Raw genomic sequence first — 25,301 nt, forward strand, 5'->3', positions numbered from 1 at the left:
CACAGAAATACACTATCCCCTCACCACAAGACCACTATGGGACACTGGAGGAAACTGGTTTCCTAGCTGGGGACACTGTCAGCCAAAACGGCACGACAGCAGGCAGATGTGCGTCATCCGAGCCGTCACACAGTAACTGATGAGTGTTGATGAGTTGCACATGGGTTCAGTGGCAGTTGCAACATATTAGAATTTCTTAACATTCAGCTCTACATTAGATCGAGGTAATGCTGCGATCAGAGAGCCATTCCGTTACCCAACTCAAGCCTGATGGGTCCTGACAAATTATCGGGTTTTAGGTCGAGTCCGGGTCATCTCTTCTCATACAGCTTCAGGCTCGGTGTGGTTTTGGTTAGTTTCGAATAGTAATGTAATAAGAAATTGCTCTCTTTCTGTGTGCGATGTGTAGGACATGCAGTGCCCAGTGGGAACAGTGAAACAAACAGCAGAACTGAACCAATGTTATGTGTTACATTAGCCTGGCAGAGTAACGCTCAGAAGTGGATCAAATAAAGCATAATGTTGATAAAAGGGTGGCTTCTCGAAACCATACTGATTCAGGACTGGCTTCTTTCATAGAGAACATTATGGCCTTCATTGAAAAATGATCGTGCTTGGATTGTATGACTGTTTAAGATGACTGAACCGCATCGATGTACTGTACAACCGCGTCAATAAAGAGGATGGACTTTGTCTTTAAGTGAACAGCAGCTTTGGTAAGTGAACTGCTTTTGTTTTTACATCTGCAGAAGCGTTACTACTGTGTTCATTTGTCTATGGTGTCGTTTTTATGATATGGTTAATATTGTTCCCTCTGATGTGAATAATATTTGAATGGCTCGTGCTCTTTAGTGTGCGGTGGAATACGTGTTTTTGCACCACAGTGTTGCTGGATTGATTTGTTGCTTTGTTGTCATATAAATATATGTGACTGGTTCTTGTGAGTTTGTTCTTGTCATTGTGTTAATTACATTGATTCTGACTATATACATTGTCTGTTAATGACAAAGCATCCCATCATGCGCGTATTCATGTATCTGCACTCTGCAGTTAGTGTATTTGTAAGTGTTGATCTTCACTTTTACACGAAACAAATAACCTGTAGGGGTTAGGTTCGGACATTTGATTCTCTGTTTGAGGTTTTGTTTTCTTTTACAAAGCAAGCATGATGGTCTGGAGAAATGGGGATTGTGTGGTGATTGCTTTAGCCCTGTTTGAATCAGTAGGGAACAGCTGAACGCTGCGGGGAGAGTGTAGCATGTGTGCTGCTGTTGGTTTTCCTGCTAAGCTAGTTTAGCATAGTGTGCCTCCCAAGACACACGTGGCTCACCAGAGTACAATGTTGTTCTTCCGCGGTGGGCGTGTCAGACAGCACGTTGTCTGTTACGTTGGGTGGGTTGCCAGGTTGAGTGCAGTGGCTCCACCAAGAGAACATTATATTTCCCACAATTTAAGCTTCTGCATTTTCCAAATGCACCAGTATTATTCAAACGTATTGTTCGGTTCGTAATGCGTACCGAAACGTGAGCCTCGTACCGAACGGTTCAATGCGTGTATTGTTACACCCCTAATAACCGTAGCTGTGGCGTCATAATGAGGTTATTAGGAGGCGGTTCAACTGCACTGAAGGTCCAGGTATGAAACACACGGCCCGCCACTGATTTCTATCTATGGTGGGTAACTCGCTAGAAGCTAGCTCACGTCTCTGTTTAAAACAAACAAGTTTGTTCAGTTGGAGAGTCAGCATGCCAGTCTATATATAGCTGTCATGTCTTTGTGCTTGTAGCTTTAAACTGTACGTACTAGAGCTGAAAGACTAATACATTAATCGATGAGTTGATTGGCTGAAAAATAATTAGCATCTATTTTGACAATAGAAAATCCTGAAAGAATTATTTTCAAGCGAATATGGCAAACATTCTCTTCTAACTTGTGAAGATTTGCTGCGTTTCTCTGTTATGTGATAATCTATTGAATATGTTGAGGTATGGGGTGATATGAAAATGATCCTAACTGTGATAACGTCCTCCTCTTACATACAGTCGATATGTTTTTTCCGCCTCATGTCTTCTCTGTGATAAATGTATATCTTTTTAATGCATTGAAAACAATTTACTAGTTGGGTTAAGTTGCCAGATCACAGCGGGGTGCTTTTCCAAACATAAATCTCTTGGTGTTCGGCTTCGCCTCTCCCTGACTATTGAAACAGAAATAACATAAGAAATGGAGAAGAGTGGCTTTCTTTCAGCAGTGTAAACAAACTGACGCGATCGTAACTCAAAGACTGTCCAGGAAAAAAAAAATAAAACTTGAAAAAATAAAAATAAAAATCCAGGGCCATAAATAAATAATGGGTAGCTTTCACTTTGTTCCACCAACAGAAGTTTTCCTTCACAAGTGTGCTGCAGTAAATCACCGTGAAGAAGCAGGGGGTCCACAGAGGCAGAGGACCAGGGAGAAAGCTTTGGGAGTGTGTGTTGTTGTATGCATGTGAAAAAGCCTGCACTAGTAACGTGGTCTGCCGATACGTATGTGTGTATGCGTGTGTGTTCTTAGGAAATCGGGGGCACTCTATGGGCAGTCTGATGGAGAGCTGAGAGATTAGGGAGGGTCTTGTTTCATGGACCTTAAGACATATGTTCTCTCTCTCAGTCCCCCCCCCCCCCCCCCTCCTTTCTTTCATTGAACTATAAATGCCCCTCTACCTTGGGGAGTGGTGAGCCGTGGACGGAGGGGAGGTATGCGGGCCTTCCACTTGCTTTTCATTAACACAGGATCTGGTAACACACCTCAGTCAACCTAATCCCCTCTCTCTCCATCTTGTCCCCTGGCAGAGGTGGGGTAGGGGGGCTGCCATGACCAGGTACAGAGCCCCAGATGTTCCCGGGATGAGGGAGGGGTAGATGACAGGGTCTTCACCCCGTTGCAGCTATGGATGTATGCTGATGAAGACAGGGTGGGCATGATGACATATACTGAGGAGACCCCTGTTACTGCTCACACATAGTGGTCTTCTGTTTTTCCCCTCCTGTATTATATCTCTTTCTCCACCTCGCCTGCTTCCTTTATACAACGTTGTCTTTCCTACCGCTTCCGTTCTTGTATTGTATCCTCCTTTCTGCTTCATCTGCATTTTCTTCTGCATGTTCTTATATATCCGACTTCTCCTTATCTCCCCTTGCGTTTCTCCCTTTATTTCCGTCCCCCTCTACTTCTCTATCTCCATCACCCTCCTGCTTCCTCATTCACAACTCCCTTTCCCTCTTCCTCCCCTCTACTGTTTTCTCCTTCCCGAGGTCCGCACAGGATCTGGTCCATCGATCTGAGCCTGCCCCCATAACACTGGCGGAGGAACAACAGCAGCAACAGTAGTGGTGCACACCGTAGCGGTAGTCCTGCTACATTCTCCTGTCTTACATCTCTCATGTACAGCCTCTCCCGGGGGGGTCATTCCCGCTGACTTATGGTGGCAGCTCAAACGCTTGACCTAACAGCACGAGAATCCTAACCTTTATCTTTGTGGAAAAAAAAGAAAGAAAAGAAAATTCAGAGGTATTTGTTTTCTGAGGTGTACGGAGCCGACTGGAGGGGCCAGAGTGCTGAGTGATGGAGGCGGCACAGCTGAGGCTAAAAGTCAGCAGATACATCTATTGTCACCAGTGATCGGTCTGCGTAATTGGAGACAGTTTGTCTCCTTTCGACGGCAACAAATCTGGAAACACTATGTGAAGAAGCCCTCGGGGGAAAGTAGCCGTGTGTGTTGTGACAAAGATCTATAAGAGTGCTAAAGTTATCCAGAAAAAAAAACCCTAACCCCGAAGAAACAACAGGGTGAGACAAACATGTTATTCAGCAGGATAACTTCTGACATCTGCTTTAAAAGTACCTTTTCCTTTTGTGGGCTTCTGGCGCCATGTAAAAAGTTGTAATCCTGTGACACCACGAGACGTTTCAACATGCTCTCAAAGACATGAAATCAGGGTCTATAATGAGATCTACACACAGGATCTGAAACCTCTCAGGTATTTCACAGAGCACTAAAATATGATATACGAGGAGCAGAATGAAACCTTAGCTGCACATGATGACAGCATTAGTTTTACAGCAGTTATTATAACGTCTTGTTCAGAGCAGTCATACATGATATTGTGTTATTTTGGGCAATAACAACAAACAGTATTTTAAAGAGCGAACAGCCTAACGGGATAAATGATCCAATGGATGTCAATAAACACCAGTGGTCCTGAACCCAACATTTTTATTTGCGTCCAGTAAAATTGTAACGTCTTAAGGGTTTCAAGGTGCTGGGAACTGTAAGGGTAAACAATACCCATGAAAAGACATTCACTGCACACTAAGCAAACAAATCACAGAACTACTATTAATAACAAATCTCTTTTGAAACGTAGTTCTGTGTGCAAAGGAAGAGAAATCACAACACTCTGAGAAATAATGGTTCCAAAGAGGTTTTAATGTTCTACCCAGAACCATTTGACAGGTTGTTTTTCCAAGGGCACTTTGTGACAGTAAGGGTCCATTAAGAACCCTTGTGATTTAAAGAAGCGTTTTGGCAGGAATGAATTCTTCAAGGATAGTTGAAAGCATGGGCCTTGAAAGGGAACTCTCGCAATGCAGCCCACCCCCCAAAAATTATGATTGTGAACCATGATTGTTTACCACATCAGCCCGTCCTTTAGGGTTCTAGATAAAACCCTCCTTGGGTGGGTTCTAGATGACACCCTTGGAATATAAATGGGTTCTCGGTTAATCTCCCTGGATGGGTTCTCCATGAAACCCTTGGACTATAAAAAGGGTTCTCGTTCGAATGCCCTGGGTAGGATCTAAATGAAATCCTTGGAATATTAAACGGTTCTGTACCTCGTCATGGCATTAAAGAGTTCTCTGTAGAACCCTCGGGGTGGGTTCTAGATGAAACTCTTGGAACATATAAGAGTTCTCGTTGAACCCCTGGGTGAAGACATTGGAATATAAAAGGGTTTCTGGAAGAACTCTTTGAGTGGGTTCTTGTGAACACCCTTAGAAGGTGGAAATGTTCTGGATTGAACTTTCACAGAAGGTTCTGGGTGGAACCATTACACCATTTAAGGGTTCTTTGTATAACCTCTGATACAGGGTTCTGGGCAAAACCTTTCACAGATGGTTATAGGTATAATCCTTTATGTTGGGTTCTAGTAGAACCCTATAAAAAGTGTTTTCTTATGAGCACTCTGAGTGTATAAATAGTAGACGCATCTGAAAGCAAAGTGAGCGGGATGGGAGCTTTCATATTAGTTCAATTCTCTCTAAACTCTATTTATTTTTCCATTACACATACAGTTTCAACTGTGTTTATCGAAGTCAACACATCAAAGATGGATGAACGCTGAAAAGCTGGTGAAAATCAGAGCAGGGCAGCAGCGCTGGCTATTGTGTCACTGTGCAGTTATGCAGATCTGAGTAAACAAAGTGCAAATTGTTTGAGGTTTTAATTAACATTTTCGACAATCATTTTATCTGAAGTAACCCAATATAACAACATCTGTCAAACAGATGCAGGCACTTAGGGAGCCCGGCTCCAGCTCTGTAACCCCAGTCAACAGGGGATGTGCTGCTCAGCGGTACCGAGGTACAAACCGTCTTCTCACATCATTATGAGTGTTCCCTGTTATTTCCTTCACGTGGCATGTCAGCCCTCTCGCTCTTTTTTATCTCTCTCTTTCCATCTGCTGTCCAATTTGGAAGACGTGCCAAAACAATAGCAAAAAACTGAAACACAAATCAAAAAAAAAACATCCTTGATCATGTTACAGCGCGTCGGCTCACACCCAACGGCACAGAGGATTTGGAAGCTTTTTTGAATTTACATTAGCATTAGCAGTTCTGATTGTCTGAATGGAAACACTGCGATGCCTCCTGGATAATAGTCAGTGTGGATGATGAAGGCAGGGTTCGGTCCTAACACGAAAGCAAACATATTGCTCTCACGCACATGCACACACACACACACACACACACACACACGACAACGTCTTTCTCTCTTAGTCTCACAACACTTTAGATCCCAGACTAACACAAACAGCTCACTTTACAGTTTACTGACAAACCTTGTTTTTGGCAGAGGAGGGCTTTGCTGGCATGTGTAAAAAATAGCAATACTCCAAATAAAACAGGAAGCGGTATTTTGCTCCCAGTGTGAGTGACGGATCGTCCAAAGAGGCAGAGACATTGCACATTCCTTAACTAACAAGGGTGGGAAAGTTTGACTAAACTAGTCAGTGAGATACTGATCAATATGTATTCAGAATGGATTTATACAACCTGCTATTTAATTAAACTCATTCCTGAGGGAACATGTTACAACAGCTACATTCTGAATACATTTTTATCTGACTAACTTATAAAAGTGCGGTGAGCTCGGTAAAGCTCTTTAGAGTTTGTCCACATCATTATTTGTTTGGTTACACAATGACACAGAACAATTTGTCCTCCACTATATTCTCATATTGGATATTTTGGAGCTCCGTGTCTCTATACTTCATTTCCAAAGGGCCTGGATCGCTTCCCGTTGGCACGCACGGTGAGCTTGGGTACGGGGCAAATGACACACAAAAAAAACATGTATATTTAGTGTAGTGCTTCACTGAGTCTTGTGGTTTCTTTAAAAGATGATGAAATCTGCCAAATGGGGTGAAGTCATCGCAGTTGTTTCCAATGTAGCTCCACCTGTTTCAAGAATTTCCTTGAAACAAGTGGCAATGTTTTGCAATGGACCACATCACTGGTTCATTTTCACATTAAGAGAAATATAATAATAAAGTAAGTCATTTAAGGTCCAGGCCCTTGTTGCTTGGGATTGAGACAACTCGGGTCATTTACTGAGCTCAGAGAAGTCTTAGCAGGGGGTTGGAGAAAATAAAATTATTTTAAGCTCATATTGTTTTTCTGTTACTCACCTTCTATCCTCGGCCCTGATTTCATGTTTAGGCTTCCCGTCATGGCCGACACCGTTACCGTCATGCTGGGCCTCATTGGATGGGCCTCCGTCTCCATGACGACTACAATCTGGGCGGTGTGGAGGGAGACCTTCTGGAAGGACAGCGCCAGGGCCCCGACGCTGCTGGCTTTACCCGGGGCAGAGGCCTGATGGTGAGGCTCCGATCGCGAGGGAAAGGCCCTGGGCGTCTTTGTGGGGGAGGAGTGGGGGGTGGAGGGGGCAGACATGGGTTTACCGGAGACGTCCCACGTGTGGTTTGGGAGCACTTTCTTCAGGTAGGCTTTGGCCTGCTCCAGCTTCGCCAGCGTGGGGTTAACTTTCAGAGGGCGCGACAGTTCCACATTCAGCTCAGCTGTGGAGGGAGATAGAAAGAAAAGAAGGGAAAGGAAAAGATAAGTACAACAAAGAGACAAAATATAATTCTGTTGGTTTTTTTAAACTGCTGTCGACAAAACTTTAGAAACGACAACTTCCCTTTATGGACAGTTTATTGGGGAGTATCTCTTGAGCTCATCCAGACTTATATTTACGACTGAGTGATCAATAGTGCAGGAAGTAGAGAGAGAGAGAGAGCAATGCTTTTGGGAAACTTTGAAACCCAGGACCAAAACTGAATAAATCCACTGTTGGCTTTGGGCCCTTGCTCTTTAAATCTTTCTCTTGTCATTTGGAAAGTCCACCATAAACAGGACACACTACATTTTTCAGTGTCCCACTGAGCAAGATCTGTTGCTATCTAAGTCTTGGAATACCGCCTGATGCCATGTCTCGTGAATCAAACTGAACCATTTTCTCCTCTTCTAATCACCCAGCTTTGCATGCAAGGACCTGTTAAAGAACAGCTGCGTACAATCCCACTCTCTTTCTCCTCGTCTCATGTGCACATATACACACAATTACTGGCTGTCTCACTGTGACATCCTAACGTGACACCGCGGAATAGCAGAGGAGAATCTCTTCTTCATGCCAGCCGCATAAAATCTCTCTCTCTCTCACTCACTCTCTCTCTCTCTCTGCAGCATTCAAACACTTGACTGGAAGTTACAGAGACACATGAATTAACTCAATGCCGTTTTACACCACTTCCATTATCCCATTTTTCCACTTGGTCATGATGATGGGAGAAGGGAAGCGGCCCCGAAAAACAAGCGCAGCTGTTCTTCATGGTCTCATCAAGGCACCAGTGTTTAGAGGGTTTGTAGGCCTCCCGTCTGTCTCCTCCCCAGGTAGGAGCGCTGGATGACATGAGCGGGAACGCTGCCAGGAGAGACCGGCGAGCGCGCGAGCGCACACACACACACACACACACACACACACACACACACACACACACACACACACACACACACACACACACACACACACACACACACACACACACACACACACACACACACACACACACACACACACACACACACACACACACACACACACCCCCCCCTCAGGCTTGTCTCTACTTTAATCCAGTGGAAGTGAGGCACACGGTCAAATGGAAGGACGACTGGAGAGAGGAATTGGAGGAAAGATAGGTGGAATTTGCTGTGCAATGTAGCTTATCATTTCCACTTGACTTATCACCAGGAAACTTTCCAGTGGTGGAAGAAATAGCCCGCGTCAGCGGTTCATCCAGGTTCCCTAACCCCCCCCCTCGTCTTTCATTTTCTCCCTCTGTTTCATGTAGCCCATCCTTCTGCTTCTTTTCTCAGTAATTTCTATCTTTTACTCTTCCTCTATCCCTCAATCTAATCAACCCCTCCTCCCTCTTTGTAATCACACAAAGCTGTCTCTGATTCACCCAGTCAGGGCCAGCGCCGGGGCCTTGCCTGGCTCTCTGCACAGGGGGACCTGGTCCTCATTATCGATTGTCCTCCGTCCCGACCCGAGGTCCCTCTCTTCCCCAGCCATGAGAAACCCATCCTACCCCCAATGCCCAGCCAGTAAGGGAGGGGTCTCAAACTCATTTTCACTCTGGGCCACATCAGCATCACGGTCGCCCTCAAAGGGCCGGTTGTAAATGTAACTACTCCTAACATATTGTTAAATAACTCTCTGCATTTGATTATTGTTTATTCAAGTGTAAAAATATTGTACATGCAGTTATATAAATGTAAAACTATATTTTGCACATTTCTGTTATTATTATATTTTGCACATATTTTGCACATTTCTGTTATTATAACTTAAATCCTTTTAATTTAGGGTTAAGAAACCCACATTACTATATCAAACTATTAAAGAAAATATCAAAGACAAGTTATTACAATAACTTTGTTCAATGCTTAAAATCCTTTCAAGGGGGCGTTTACACAATCCCACGTGAAGTATTTCATGTGTTGTAAAGTCACGTTTAAAGTAGTCTTCAATGTACTCACAATACATTTCCATTTGAAGTGTACAGTAACCAGCCAAAGAGCTGCTTCTATGACTGTGTGTTTAAGTATCTCATCATTTTGACTTTCTATCTCAGAATTATAACTTTCTATCATAGTTATGACTTTCTATCTCATAATTTCGACTATGTGGATATTTTTATTATCAAGTCTAACTTTCAAATTATTTTTTTTTTTGCTGGCGGATTCGCGGGCCACATAAAATGACGTGGCGGGCCGGATACGGCCTTGAGTTTCAGACCCCTGCAGTAAGGGATTCATTACCCGTTTGTTCAGAAACTCACCTGGTCTGGAGTGAGCAGTGTGATTGATGCAGCTAGCTATATCCTACATGCTTCATTTTTCCTTGATATGGGACATACATGATGAGTAAAAAGTCTGATGTGGTTGCCTGGCATTGTGCAGATTCCCATATGCACATCACACATAGCTGTGACATGTATTTGAAGGAACCTAAAACACAAAGTCAGGACCTTATCTGGACACAGCTGGAGTTGTCTCCTGTGAATTGAGCGACCACATACAGCTTTCAGCATTCAGCAATGACTTCTTGCAAACTGCACATCATGCAGGTCAGGACATTACAATTTCCTTCAAAAAGGATTTATGTTTGTTGGCCAAAACTGTTTTCACTGATAATATTTATGATCAATGGGAAAGGGAATTAAGTACAGCATGCAGCTTATTTATTAGTTGCATCCCATTAAATGACTTGAGACATGCAACATACTGCAGTTCAGCTGACTGATACACTTTTTTGACAGATCAGTAAAAGGAAAATCTACTTTGTCAAAGGACATCAGGATGAAGTGCATCTGACTTAGTTGATCTAAGCTGTGTGAACTCAGGGAGAAACTCTCCATAGAGGACCGTGGAGAGGGAACAGCATCTGTACATGCTTCCCCCCTGGCTTTATCCAGCAACCGACGGAGCGCATTTTTACTGCGGTGGAGCGAAGCCAAAAGATGAATCTCTCGCAGAAGTCCAATAAACTCACATCCCAGCAGTATGTGTCTTTGAGTCGAGTGCATCTGTGTCGTTTCCCCTACGTTTACTTGTTTCTCCTGAGCTGTGTGTGTCCGAGACAGACTACGCAGTGGGGCTCCGTGCGGTTTCACTATCCAGGCGAAGACGGCATAAAACCAGGAAATTAAAACCTCAGCCAAAAACAAAATAAACAAAAAAAATCTATTAACAAGCCATGATAGACTTATACGATTTACAGACTGAGCTGCAAATAAATCCTATATTTATGGATTCAGATGTGACGCAGCATTATGATGAAGACCTGTGAAACACTGTTACGCAACGCTTCTTTCAGAAGTGCCTGTTATGCTTTCGGAGGAAATATCAGTGATTGAAAGCGCGGTGGCACTTTCATCGGGGAGTATAAAGAGGGCTTTTCCAGCACATACGAGTGTTTTTATTGGGAACACCATGGCTTCAGCCATAAGACTACTGGCTGCTTTTATCTGGAGAGTAAAGTTCCTGCGCACGGAGCAAAGCATCAAGCCTAGAGGTTGAGAGGTGGTGTCGGTGCTCACATACCTTTTAAAGAACAGAACTTAATGTGAACAGGCTGGGGGGAATCATAGGCCGGCCCTTCTCAGGTGTCAGCCTCTATTAGCGCTGGAGAAAGTGGAAGATCAAGGTCTGACAGAGGCGCACACACACACACACACACACACAGATCAAATATGCTTATTACCCAGGTTGCCGTGCCTCTTCTCTGGCGAGGTCATGCATGACGCCGTCCCCACTTTGAACCTGGCGTTGGGGTTGTGCGTATGCGCAGCTCGCCGCGAACATTGTTTTCATTCCCACCCCACCTTTGATTTCTGGAGCTGACTTCTACGCTTAACTCTCAACAAGAAGAAAGCCTGCATCTGACAAAGGTGGCAATGTGTCCAATTACACAGGGTCCGCATGTGAAGGGTATGCGTGTACATCTGTGTTTGTAAGGGCCAACCTTTTCTTCTTTGGAGTGGGTATCTGTAGAATCCTACTTTCACAGAAAAAAAAAGAAAAAGCCTCATACCGAGTGAGGCCAGTGACACGCGCCTCAGATAGCATCTGACTCGAATTAGAGTGGTTCTGGATGGTTCGGAGGGGCACAGGCTTGTATACAGTAACTGACAACATTTCTGCGAGCCCATGGCTTGACGGGAACCAGGGACGCGGGAGAGTAATGGTTCCAATTTGTTCTAGCTAATCTATCACCTGTTGCTTCTCCCGTCTCCAAGTGGTAGCAGTTACATCTCTGGACTCGCTCACTGACCCTCTCAAAGACTGCAGCTGAGTAGGGAAGATGAGAGGGGGGAAAGTGTATGTGTGTTGTGTGCTGGCATGTCAATCCCTGAACCAACGATGCTCCGTAACAAAGATGAAGCTCTGCCAACGCTTTGAAATAGCAGACACTCCCTGTCCCCCGAGGTCATGGGCTGTTCGCCTCTCCCTCCCATCCCCCTACCTCGTTTGGAAGTATTGTGAACTTTATGATCTATATCATAATGTAGTATTGACCAATCACGTTGAAGTGGCTTTTGGTTGAATGCAGGTCAACAGTTTGTGTGGAGAGATAAAGAGTCGCAGCGCATCGGCTGAAGCGCAATCTGGGAACCGACCGGCTATCGTCTCACGATGATTTCGCTTTTTATTGGTTTAAAATGAGTTTGTAAACTTGGGAAACAATCAGGTCGTACATGTCGCCTCTCAACTCCAACTCGAGTCTTGCATCTGAAGTTGCTAATCAGACTGTAAACAACGAGCAGCCCTTGGAACAAGGAAGTCTTGGCCCCGAAATCCGCTAGCTATACCGAAACCCCAGAAATGTAGACCCTTGCCCCCAGAGGCTTATCAGTACCGACCGATAGCCAATTGGTTACAAGATTGGATGAAATTAGAATGAGTTGTATTTGTACAATCTATTTATATTTCCTTTTGCTAACAATAGGTATTTACACACCTAACTGCTGTTAGCATATTTCATTACAAAAATGTGTTAGCGAGGGCATTCGCTAACGTTAGCTCCCAGATCTCACGAGTGTGTTGCTGAAACAGAGAAAGGTCTTGAAACTAAATAAAATGTACTCCTGATTTGTGTGTATTATGTAGTTATATTTTCTTTTGTTAAGATTAGATATTTGCACAGCAAACAGCCATATTTAGCATCACAGAAATCTGTGTGTTGCTGAGACAATTATTAAATTGTGTCCTGATTTGTGTGTTGAAAAATGCCATATTAGTGTCAGAATGTTCGGCAGATATATGGCTTGTGAAATATGGGTCTGATATTTACTTTGGTGACTATGGGGCGTAATAATCGGTCATAACTTATGTTCACGCTCAATACTCCCTTTGGAGTTATTAAAGTCGGGGGCCTGCTGCGGGGCAGTAGCCAAACCCACGTGACACAGATACAGGAAACTGAGTCTCAATGGACCGTCTCCCTTCAGAAGCGTCTCTGACTGAACCCTGCTCATGTTGAAAAAAAAAAACATCCCGGCCTTTTATCATGTATGTGTTTGCCGGTCAAGCCTTGAACCCTCCCGGTTTACAAATGTGGCTTCCTGTATGTATCTGCATTAGCAGTGTTTATACACACGTGTGTGTGTGTGTGTGTGTGTGTGTATGTGATGAGCGGCTGCTGAGTGAGGGTCAGCTCTGAAACACCATCCAGCTTACAGTACACATGTTACAAGTGTTTCCCACTCGGCATCCTTGGGAGGGCAGCTCTGATTGGTTTGCTGAAATTGCGAGCACATTGCCATAAACACGCAGCGAGACGTGGCCTCGCGGCGGTCTGCTCTCCGTTTGCGCCTCGTTGGAACAAATCAAATGTGAAGCACTGTCGAATCAAAGCGGGGCCGCCAGACATGATACACATCGCAAGACACAACACACATAGCGATAGACACTTGTAAAGTCTTGCACGTGCAAATGAGCCGTCTGTGAAAACCCCAGGGAATTGATGCACTTCTTCCCCCCTGATCCTGTCTTCATCGATACTCCCTGCATCCTTCCTTTGCACCTCTTTTTGTTTCATATTCAAATGAGGTGAATCCAAACAATTAAACTCGACTGAGGCATCAAGACATTTACTGAACTGTCTTATGACTGATGCTTCGGTTCAGGTTCAAACAACAGGCATTACTGTACTCCACACAAAAGTTAGCATCCGTTCACTGATTCTTTGTAATGTCTTCCTTTGCTCCCCCATCCCTGGAGAGGATAATTATCTCCACCAGAGAGTCATCGAACCAAACAACAAAATGTGTGTGTGTGTATGCCTGTGAGGGGGGAACCAGTAGCATGTGTGGTCAATTCCAGATATTTCCAGCACAGCCTGACCCGGGGCAACCTCACACTGAGCCTGGATCCTGTGAGTCATGTGGGAGCACGTTGTTTCACGTGCGTGCGCATGCAGGAGGAGGATGAATGTGAGTGATTGTGATCGAAAGTTGTGCGGACGGCTCCGCTCTCGCCCGGTTCAAGGGGAAACACCTGACATACGTCGACATCTGCGCTTTCAACCATAACACCGCAGTCAGACGGCGTAATGTAACAGAGATACGACAGGCTGTGACCCCGTTCTGTGAAACATCCTGTTAATAAAACCCCATTAAGTTGTAAAATGTAATGCAATTTCTGATAGATAAATACACAAAGTGAAGCTGAATCTATTTCAATATTTATTTAACCTTTGGAAACAATACTACATCTGCTGCTGTTCTTCCTTCTTGCTCTTCTCCACAGGGAGATCAGAGGTCAGCGCAGTACAGACTCTCTATGTTGAGGGACGGTTTCTCTTTACTCGCTACATCAACCTCCCGCGCCAGACAGGAATCCTATTTACCATACAAGCTCAAAACACGACTGATGTAATTCGTGCCTCGTGGAAAGGTCGTGCATGCTGTAACTCGACTGCTGCCGCCATCTGGAATGAGCGGAGGGGTAGGTGGACGTCGGTGGTGGTGTGCGGCTGCGTTGCGTGTTTGCAGAGGGCCCGCATTGTGTCGTGTGATTCCAGGTGGACGGAGAAGCTGGGGCTCTCTTCCGCCAGCAGCAGGAAGGGATTGGGAGTCATCATCAATAACACCTACGGTTCGGCCCCGAGCTCCATTTTTTGTGTGGACATGCACAGTATGTGCTCTTGATTGTATGCATGTGGAGAGAAGACGGACTATATGTCAAGAGTGTGTGTCCGCAGCATCTGCAGCATCTGGCCCGCTGGGCTCGGGGAGCTGAACTCTGAAGGATGTCCTGCGCCTACGCACCCTTTCCTCGAAGACCCTCACAGGAATTACAAGGTTGCACACACTCAATAGCCCACTCCATGCTTTGATTCACTGTTGTAGTATTTGGGTAGGATGTGAGCCACACCCTTGGGTCAACAACCTTAGCTTAAAGCTGCTCATATGGATATCATATCAGTCTAAAAATAGACAACCAAACCCTGCGAAAGGCCAATCCACAGGACGTTACACAGGAGGGTGTGTTATCAGTGGCCCACGGTAGAAAACAATGACACTGCTCATCATGTGCCCACACAGCTACTTTGATCAGTGTGTATGCGTGTGTGTGTGTTTTAATGCGTGTGTGCTCGCCTTGCTGCTGTACAGCATTTCCCCCTGAAAACAGTATTAAACGTGAAACGGATGCTTTAGAAATAGTAAAAGAGCGTGAGCGCACGGGGCGGCATGTGATGAACAATGTGTGTTTGAGTGTGCGCGATCCCCACCCGGTCCATTGAGGAAATCTTTGATCTGGAGGCAGAGCAGAGGTGGAGGGATGCCCGTTTTAATGTCCGACTCTCCTGCTACCGTCTGCAGCCAAAACACGTTGTAGTCCAGAGACTCTGGCAGAGTCTTTCCTGGGTCTGGATGAAGGATGAGGAGATTGAGAAAGAGAACAGGTCTGATAAGAGATGGCCTCAACATATTTAACATTTAAATATCATATTTGCTTGTCTGATAGTCTTCCTTTGAGAGTATAAAGGTGTTCATTCCCTCTACTTTAAATAGGGTCTATATCTAAATCAGAAGATCTAAATCCCACCCTTTACTCTAAACAGACCCCTTTCGTACCATTCTCCCCCCCCCCGATCTCTCTTACCTAGGCACTTATAATCAGAGGCCACTCCTCTTAAGGCCACGTCGAACACAGAAAGCTCCATCCTCTGCTTGCGGTGGTGGCAGCTGAGCAGGGCCGAGGGTTGCATCACCTGGATGTAGAGGAGGGGCTCCAGCACCTGGTCCCCGACCCCTCTCCTCCCCGGCTGCCTCACTATGGTCACGCCCAGCGCTTGGCGGGCCGAGGAGCGGCTGGGAGTTGGCAGGCCGCCCAGGGACAGCAGGCCGCCCTTCGCCAGCGGAGAGGCCGGCCGGGAGTTGTTGCTGTTGAGGATGTCCTCGGCGGTGAGGCCGGCGAGGGAATCCTGGGCAGCCGGAGGTGGGTCTGGAGCGGGGGAGGCTGAGACCGGAGGAGACTCGGGCGGGACCTCAGGCTGGTTCAGAGCACTCTTTCCCACCTATGGTAGATGCAGAGATTAGTTTAGTTTAGTGTCAAACCTCAATTTCCACAAAATGCAATAATTTAAGGCACTGATTCAACGAGATGCTGGGAACATTACTAACGTTTCGGTCCACCGTAACTCACCAGCGTCAGTTTACACAGATCTTATCCACACACATCCACTGAACTAGCTGTTTACCAAAACATGATGTGCCAAATCAAACGGCCACTCAGTGTAGAAGTGAGCAAATAGACATTCTTATTACCAAGAATGAAAACCTGAGAGTTCTAAATGCCTGTGACAAGTGTGTGTTTGTGGGACAGTGTTGAGTCGGTGCCCAGAAGTCTTTCACTTACATATCAGCCTGGATCAAATTACCCCTGAAATGAGTGCAAAGAGCAGCTCTTTAATACACATTATACATATATATTTGAAGTCTTTCGTCGGCTAGATGGGCAGTCACAGATTGAATTAACGAACCGTACAGCAAAAGCATAAAACACGTCATTGTGTTGGATTAAATTCAGTTCTATGAATGTGGACTGCATGAAATTCCTCTCATAAACCATATAAAGTGATTTCAAATTGCAAAGTTGATTTGAAAACTGTGCAATATGATTCCTTTGTACTTCTACACCACTGCAATGCTCACATATATGACACATATTGCTATTGTGTAAAAAATATGCACATATGGAAAAGTGACAAATCCAGGAGGTGACACACGAGAGAGCCTCCATGTCAGGGGCTTGTGGTCTACCTTGTCCCCAGGCTCCCTTTGCTCCGGTGTGCTGGGTGTGTCCGACGACGAGGGAAGGGCCTTAGGGGCACTGGAGCATGCGTAGGTCATGACGGACAGCTTGCCGGCCGTGAGGAAGACATCAAAAGGGATGAAGCTGAGGTTCTTGGTGATGGTGGACTTGCGGGAGGGCCGGGCGATGCGGTGGTGGCTGGCCCCGCTCTGCTGCTCTATCTGGACGATGCGGATGCGGGCGCTGTCGCTGCCGAAGCCGCTGTCCTGCCCGGTCCCGCTGTGGCGTGACGAAGAGTCGGCACAAGCCGCGGGGTCGCGGCGGCCCCGCTTCTGCTCGCATCGACGCACCTGTGCACAGAGACGAGAGAGGTATGGCTGGGTTCACAGTTTTCCTGCTTTATGAGCAAATGTTGGTTTTGAAGAACGATAATGAAATTAAAAAAGAAGGTAAAAATGTGTAACTTGCACCTAATGTTTGCACTATTTAGTATTCTAAGTGCTGCCCAATGCAGTTTGCACACATCTGCTCTGTTTTGATTTCAGTTTTTTCCATCTAGATACAGTTAAATAGACAGAAGATGATGTAAGGTGCACACACAAACAGCAGTTATTACTTTATATCAGTAAAAGACATCATTTGCAAAAAGTAGAAGTTAAAAAACTACGAACAATACCTTCCCCAAATACATGTATTTAGGGGAGATAAAGAAGACTCTAAACATGTGCAAAAGCTTGATTTGCATTAAAACAAAGTGCATTACCTCAAACCAAACCAAGATGCTGTGTAGGAATCGCAGCATCAAATATAAATAGATGAGAGCATCTTTTTTTGTTTTCTTGTTTAAATCCTGACATTACAAGAGGACACAAACCAAATAACTGGCTTGATTAAAACCATGGACCAATTCACCAAAGAAGGGGATGATCGAATAGCCACAGAGACATTAAAGGCAGGCTCTGGGGCTTTTTCCACGGCCTTAAAATCATTTTGCACTTCTTGCAAATATTGGAAATGTCTTTTTAAAAAAAAGGGCCTGTTCCATTCAGCGACTGTGGTATTGTGTCTAAGGGGGCCGGGGCTTTATGCTCGGCTCCGACTGACGGATGTCGGGAGAGTTCCAGCCGCCGTGGCAATAAAAAGCTTTCAGTGACAGAAGATATAAATCAACCGAGTAGGTTGCTGGGTTTGGAGCGACAATGAAAACAGGCATCTTTACTCTGCTACCAAAGCATGCCATCTTCGAGACTATAAAGAAGCCACCAGTGGCTCCCAGGGGACAGGAACGATACAAACACATAAAACTACCTTGCAAATAATAAATGACTGCACGTGTTTATATAGAACTGACAGGTTCTTTTCTCAGAAAGTAAACATGGAGAAAAACAAAAGGCAAAGAGGGCAAACGATCAAGGTCCTTTCAGTTTACTCAACTGTGTCATTGCAATGAAGCTTCCCTCTTATAGCTGCAGGTTTGTCAGGTGCATCGTGAAGAGACCCAGGCCTATCAATCATCATCATTTCCACCAACATGCCAGTTATTGAGGCCTTTCTCCTCCCATGTTTCCCATTCATGTTAACGGCCACATCAGTTTCCATTAGCTACTGCTGACTTTTGAAACACGACTGTGATAAATTGAAAATAGAGGAGACATACGAAAAAGAGAGCTTTCAAAAGACCCAAGGTATGTCCCCTCCTCTCCCTCCGACCTGCACATGGTTGCTATTACAGCATGGACCCTCAGCACCCCCCCCCCCCCTTCTCTCTCTATACATCGCTCCCTCCCACCCGCTCCATGAGAATTTTAAATGTATATTATTGCTGTGGCGGAGATAGTGTTTCAAGACCTCCAGGCAAATACTAAACCCACTGGCAGCACATTAGACAGAATACTTGACTTATTAGATATTTCCTATTCTAAACAGTGTCATCAAAGGCTAAGAACAAGAGCCATATAAAACGCTGCGGCATGCCCGCCCGCCTGTTCTGCTCTGTTCTGTTGGTCCGGGGCTCATGTGTGGGGCTGCTATAGGATCGGCTAATAAGGACAGGATGTGTGCACTTCTTTCCTGCAAAAATGAAAGATTTTCCAAGCAATGGGGAGGGGAGAGACACAGAAACAGGGCCCGGGACTCCTCTCCATGTGTGTTGCGTTAAGCGGGTGCTGAGGTAAGGAGGTATTTGCAAAAGGTATTCACAAAAAAAGGCAAAATGTCCACTCTGAAGAGCGCACCCGCGTCTGAGGGGACAAATAAGCTGCACGGCAGCTGGGGAGAGAGTGAGCGGCCAGGAGGAGCTGCCAGCTCCGTCTCTCTTCCCAAGCTCAGGCCGTACACATGCATTTACAATTACAGCAAATACTCCGTCTTCTCTTTAACCGCCACTACTAAGAGAGTGCCCCTTAAGCAAATTCTTGGTCTATATTTAGATGTGCTTACAAGTGGAATAACGGATAATGGGGAACACAACTGGAGGAAAAGAAACAATGAGAATACAGCATACCATTCCTATAGTTTGAATCAATGCATGCAATCGCAAACATTTCGGCGTAAACACACATGAAGACGGTTGCTTTCCCAGGCTTTAATCTCAGCTGCACTTTTAAAAACTGGATTACTTCCTGGAGCTCAGTTGAAAAAGAGAGCAGGTACACACAGAAAACATAAACTGACGGCTCTGCAGTCTACATGCTTTAACCTCTCGCCAATTTATTCATTGACAGGGGGCAATAAATTTAGAATACAAACATGCACTGTAGCTGTGGGGCCTGGTCCCAGCTGAAATCCCCCTTATCCAACCATTACTTTATATTATTATATAATGGCTTCACTCAAGCACTGTTTCCAGATCCCAACGCAATCTCTCTCTGAACTTCGTGATTATGCGAGCGCGCACACACGCACACACGCACACACACACACACACACACACACACACACACACAAAAGCCAATCATGAGGTCATCCCCTCAAGAGTTTCGAGGCAGAACATTCTGGAAAAAAAGGAGGATAATCCCCAACGTGTGAAAGCGTGAGTCTCCCAAGTGCCGATCATGTGGGAATGCATCCATACCGACCTCTGACCCCATATTTCTGTCAGAGTAACCTCGGAGCAGCTCGGCCGGAGGGGGGCTAATGTGCGGAAGCAAATGTCACATCGTCCTAATGCCACCCGATTACGGTGTTGGCCGGCTGGTCGAAACATGACAACATCCCTTTTTACACGAGAATACCACATACGCGGCTGATCGTTTCCAGATGAATGAAGAGTGGGCTGCAATTTGGGGTTCAGAGATGAGGGAACATACAATTGTGGATGTTTTAAGATATAGAAGTCCATGGCAGTTGACAGGAAATAATGTAATAAATAAAGTCACGGTAACAAAGGTGACCGTTATTCCTTTCAGGAGGGTCCATTTAACAGCCACACATCGTCACTGAAGTCTAGGTTATAAAACAAAAGCTTCATGAAAAGCACCCAAATAGGGAGCCAAAAAAAAGCAGAGAAAAAGAAATGAATACATGTTCACTGTATTTGTAGGATGGCTTAAAAGATATATGAATGGACAGCATGAAAAAAGTACAATATGCCACTAAAAACACATGACAGGCTTATGACAACAGTGCATGGATACTGGATGGTGACATAATCAAAGTGCTGCTGAGTGGAAAGGTTGGTGGACTGACATCACTAGGAAGTGACAACAGTGCTAATTGTGGCAGAAGGTCAAGCCAGCGTGGTATAAAGAGAACTTCAGTGTTGAGTGAAACAGGTCAGTGACATTTAGAGAATTGTATGTGGGTTACACATTACAGGCACAATTCTTAATTTAACTATATCATGTCCCCGCTTTTCAATCATTTCACGTTGAAAAATTGCATAATGTATATCACAGTTCCCCCCCCCCCCATGTTCTCTTGTAGCTACAGTAGAATTCCTGTTGAAAAACCTGGAAGTCATATTACTAAATGTCCCTGACAGGACCATTCAGTTGAGCTACTAGCCTGCAGGAGAGGCCAGCGTGGAAATTAACTTCTGTATCTTGACTACAGAGTTTACAGGTTGGGCCCCTGCTGTGCTACCCGCTATTGTTTACCGGGGCCATAAAGCCGAAAAGCAGGCCTCTGAGCTTTTGTGCTGATGGAGGAAAACCTCAATGCGGCAATACCTCATCTTAAACCAAAATAATAACAATAATACTTAACCAAACGCCATAAAGGCCGCAATTCATTCTCTCATTTTCTGGAGGGAAATAGAGGGGGGAAGACATTTATAATATGAAGTCACCGCTCTTTGTGCGCCGTAACAGCGGCCACAAAGCGGAAAAAAAAGGGCATCAAAGGCGGTCATTTAATACATTCAACTTTGTTCCAATAACAAAGGCAACCTGCTATGCACTTCAACTGAACCACAACAAAGAGGCAGCGGAAGGTCGCGACCCCGGAGCTCTCAAATGGATGCCGAGTGCTTCGGAGGGACTGTCAACTGTATTTTAAACACAGTTGGGCCGTCTTTTAACAAGCTCCCTCCACCCGGTGATGCTGGTGGGTGAGTTTGCTCCTGCAGGGTTTAACAGCACCAGAGACGACGTCCTTTTTTCTTCTCTCCGTAGTCCCTCAGTCTGTGCTTTGGACAGAATTAGAGATTATTGTGCTTACTTTGCTGGACACTCTCTTCTTCCCTTGATGCCTCGTGACATGCAGTACAGGGGGGGAAGTGTGACAGTAACAATTCATGCGTGTTGACATTCCTAAAGCTCTGGGTCAGCTGGAACCCTTTTTCATCCGGAAAGACCTTCTGGAGGAGAGGTGAGGAGTATGGTCTACATAGAGGAATGCCTGTGAAACACCTAATTTGAAGAAAAAAAAAGATGAACAGACGAGGAAACGTGAATACAGAGATGTTTCCAGCTGCTTTTACGACTTGGCAAAGCCTCAGCCCAGAAACAAAAGATGCAAACTGATAAAAAGGCTGGAGAATGAAAAGATGAAAATTGCGAAAAGGGTGCGTTAATGCGGTCCATCTGGTGGAGCTGCAGCGTGCTGCTCAACAAAAACCTGGCTCCGGCAGATGTAGAGACCAAAAGCCTCTGTTTTAGAATTCAATGAACTACAAAACCGTTCTGCACATGATGTTTGTTTGCTTACAAACAAGGCAGACTGCCGTTGCTTAGTAGAGTGGAGTTGGGTCCAGAGCTCTGACACTCGGCAGGCCGCAGCGTTACGCTCAACGCGGGTGGGTTCGAGACCGAGGCCTTCCCTGTGCTCGCCAAACCCACCATACCGCTCGTAAGCTTTGGCAATAGAGAATGATTTCTGACAGGAGACGTATTGCTTCCGTCACCCTCGACGGATGCACCAATCTAAACGGAAAAACCCTGATTGGGATCCGCCTATCGCATCCAATGGTGGGGTTAGGGGTGACTGAGAGGACACGCTGGCTGTTTGTATAAGCACGATGTGGTTTATTAGTCAGCGTTCAAACAATGCCAGAAGACCATTTCTAGATTAACACCACGAATGTGTTAGTGAAAACAAACAAAGGGGGAAGTGGCTCCACCGTCATGATGCAAGCGTTCAGAAATGATACACAGCCTCTCTCGGCTCATCCCACATAATCTCTTGGCTGGAACCGGATGCTGCCGCGCGGACTTTATCGCCAAATGCGTCCATCACTGACGATAAACAAGATTTATCGGCCATATAGTAAACAAAACGGGGACAGCGGAGACGTTGAAATTCTATGATAGTTATCATGGGGGCTAAAGCTCAACGGAGAGATTCTTGGCAGGAAGAATGCGGATGATGAATGGATGAATGGCCCCTCTACATGAAATACAAAAACATCTAGATTATAACTCCTTGTCTTACATCCCCGGACAACTGCAGCCAGACTGCTAACATTTTATTTGGTGACTGATTAAAGTACGATGAAGGCCAGATGTGGAGAAAGGTGGGATTAGAGGAAACGCTGCAAGAAGAGTGAAAGTGAGGCACCCTGGGGTCCGTCATTAATTGCTGTGATCCTGGCCTCTATAGCAGCAGCAGAGTCATCGTCAGACTTTCTTTACTTTCTTTCTTTCCATGGGAATGGAGTAGAGAACAACTGGCTCTCATTAGCTGTCACTGTCCCTATTTGGTTTGAGAGATTTGTGCGGGGGTCATTTTCTAATCTAATATCCAGGCTCCGGTCAGGAGTCCCTGAATGAGGTGGGCTTGATGGTGACGGTGGCGTCTGAAAGCTGTGGGGTGTGAGGTGTCTGACTGTGGGTGAGCTACTGTGAGACATGCTGCGGGGAAGCTTGTTAGAGAATGTGTAAGCTCTGCAGTGTCGCAATTTGACTTTAAATGTCTACAGCGCGGATGCAACCGAGCAGCAGGCCTGTACCGCACACCTAAGAGAACGCTCGGGACACAACAAGTGCACTCGCCCCATCCATTCAATTTGAATTGTCTTCCCCAGGAAGAAACTTTACGCCATCACGAGCAACCAAATATGTCTACAAGAAATCCCAAACTCAACTAAACTATTAAACATTAATCGTAGCCTACAGGGCTGAACTGTATTTGATTGCATATGATTAAACTCTAAGCACCTCCGATGTTTTTACTGTCTCTTACTATAGTCTAAGTCTTCTTGATTGTGGTGAAGCCAAAGACAATTCCTCACATTGTGGACAATGAAGTGTCTGACTTAACTTACCAATATTGTAGGGCTGTGTACAGGGGATACCATACAATATATTGCCATATATTGCCAAACTGTAAGCAAGGCAATATATTCAGATTTTTAAATCTATATTTAGGAATTAAAGTATAGTAGAAAGAAAACACCAGCATTATGCATAAAAAACATTAGTGGTGTGCCCATACACTACTTCCTTTCTGGAGTAGAGCCAAATGATAAATCGTGGTACCCAAGGGTATCGATATTTTCTACTCTCCATGACAAGAATTAGTTGTAAGAGCACTGCTTCAATGCAAGCCTTCTTTCCCTGTGTCACTGTTTATGTCGTGGGTAAAGTGCAGTGTGGCAAAGCACCACGATTCAGCGGCACGCACGCAGTGAAGACAGTACAGCAGAGAGCCATGCAGCAGAACGATCATCAGGTTTCAGCCTGGCCCTCGAGATCACTCATCCAAGCTTTTCAACTTAACGTCATTAGCTTTGGCATTATGTTTTCAACAAACAAACAACAAAAGAGACTTCAGACTGCATTGTGTTCAGTGCGGGGCCTCGGTGGTTCGAGCAAAGCAGACGTCTGAGGGACTTCAAAAAAGCAGCGGAGATGCCTTTCATTAGGTCATAAAGTGTTCTTCTGAAGCGGCTGCCTGGCGGCGACGGTCTGTGTTCTCTGCTTTGGTAACGAGGTCACGGGGAAACAACGTGGACCCGAGGTGAGGTGAGGCCGTTTGGGAGCAGGACAGGGCGAGAAGTGTAGGGGGTGAGATCCAGGTGGTCTACTGAGGCCTGAGAGCGATGCTGCTGTGGACAGCCCCCCAACACACACACACACACACACACACACACACACTCACAGCTAAGAGAGGACACACTAACCAGCCTGTGCTCGCATTCAGAAATGAGCACAAAAACACGCATATAAGGTTGCATACGAATTCAAAGAGCAGCGTGAAGACAGGAACGGTCCTGGACCCGCCGTCTATTTACAGAGCTGAAATTAGAAGAGGAGGATTGAAGTAATCTTCCTTTAATTTCTCTCTGGATGTGCTCCCAGGGCTGAGTGAGACAAAGGCTCTGATGTGCTGTACGTTAGGATCTCAAAGGAGAATGACGCAAGACCCCCCCCCCCCCCATCTGGGTTAGCGGGGAGGGCCTCGATAAGGGGGGGACAGAGAGGACAAGACTGGAGGACACATCGGGGCAAAAAGAAAGCAGACAAAAAAAAAAATGATCTGCTGCATTGGACAAAGGGGTCAAGAGGACATTGCAGAAGGAAGAGCAATTCCAGGTGTTTGAGACCTGATCACGAGGTTGCACTGGTGGGATTCAGAAGCACAGTTGAACACGGAGGGAACACCTGTAATACATTAAAGTGCAAAACGAACAAAGTCATCACCACACACTCCGCTCTGGCTGGAGCACTGGCAAAATACTGCATCTCAAATGAACACATTATCAAGAATGGATTTGAGCTGGTGGACCGTTCCAAGTGTTGGAATGCGTGAGGTGCACGTGATGATTCATCTTCGTCATGCACATCTGAACCACGGGAGCGGCTCCAAAACAGACAAACGGAAACAGGTGAGGTACGGAATGAAGCCCACCTCTTGATTATCCAGAACATCTGAGCGACGTTTTACAGTTGGGTCTCCTTTCGCATTGCCTGCATTTCATTTGGGTTCACGTGCCTCTATCGGGCTTCAGGGCCGGGTTACACAAGCCTCATGTACAAAGACATTCAGAGACAGCACTAGAGGTATGCATAGAAGAATGCTTCTTTAAATATGTATTTAAGAAACAGATATCAGAAAGCAAACTATACACACCTTCTGCACATGTCCAATATTGATACCCTGTTGGGAAGAGGTTTAAAAAAACATTATTTGACTTAAAAGAATCTCTGAAACTAAAAAATATTTTGTGTATTAATTAACTAGATCAAGATGAAATGGGCGGACATGCA

The 25,301-nt window shown here is 45.4% G+C and overlaps 1 protein-coding gene across 8 annotated transcripts in view; it reads right to left on the minus strand.

Moving 5' to 3' along the window:
• The window catches only part of vps13b (vacuolar protein sorting 13 homolog B), a 336,932-nt gene that overhangs the window by 74,322 nt on the left and 237,309 nt on the right, over positions 1-25,301 (minus strand). For 3 of the 8 annotated variants that reach the window (XM_076105383.1, XM_076105381.1, XM_076105384.1), the window contains 4 exons: positions 16,662-17,003; positions 15,502-15,916; positions 15,128-15,265; positions 6,954-7,346 (listed from right to left, as the gene is read on the minus strand). In XM_076105383.1, the coding sequence (XP_075961498.1) occupies positions 6,954-7,346; positions 15,128-15,265; positions 15,502-15,916; positions 16,662-17,003 (1,288 nt within the window). Of the gene's footprint in view, positions 1-4,191; positions 6,583-6,953; positions 7,347-15,127; positions 15,266-15,501; positions 15,917-16,661; positions 17,004-24,408; positions 25,192-25,301 lie in introns of those variants that run through there. The other 5 variants (XM_076105386.1, XM_076105385.1, XM_076105387.1 and 2 more) reach the window with 5 other exon arrangements.

Source organism: Anarhichas minor, unplaced genomic scaffold (genome assembly GCF_050575085.1).
Source record: "Anarhichas minor isolate MPS153535 unplaced genomic scaffold, ASM5057508v1 ptg000032l, whole genome shotgun sequence".
In the NCBI taxonomy this organism is placed as follows: Eukaryota; Metazoa; Chordata; class Actinopteri; order Perciformes; family Anarhichadidae; genus Anarhichas; species Anarhichas minor.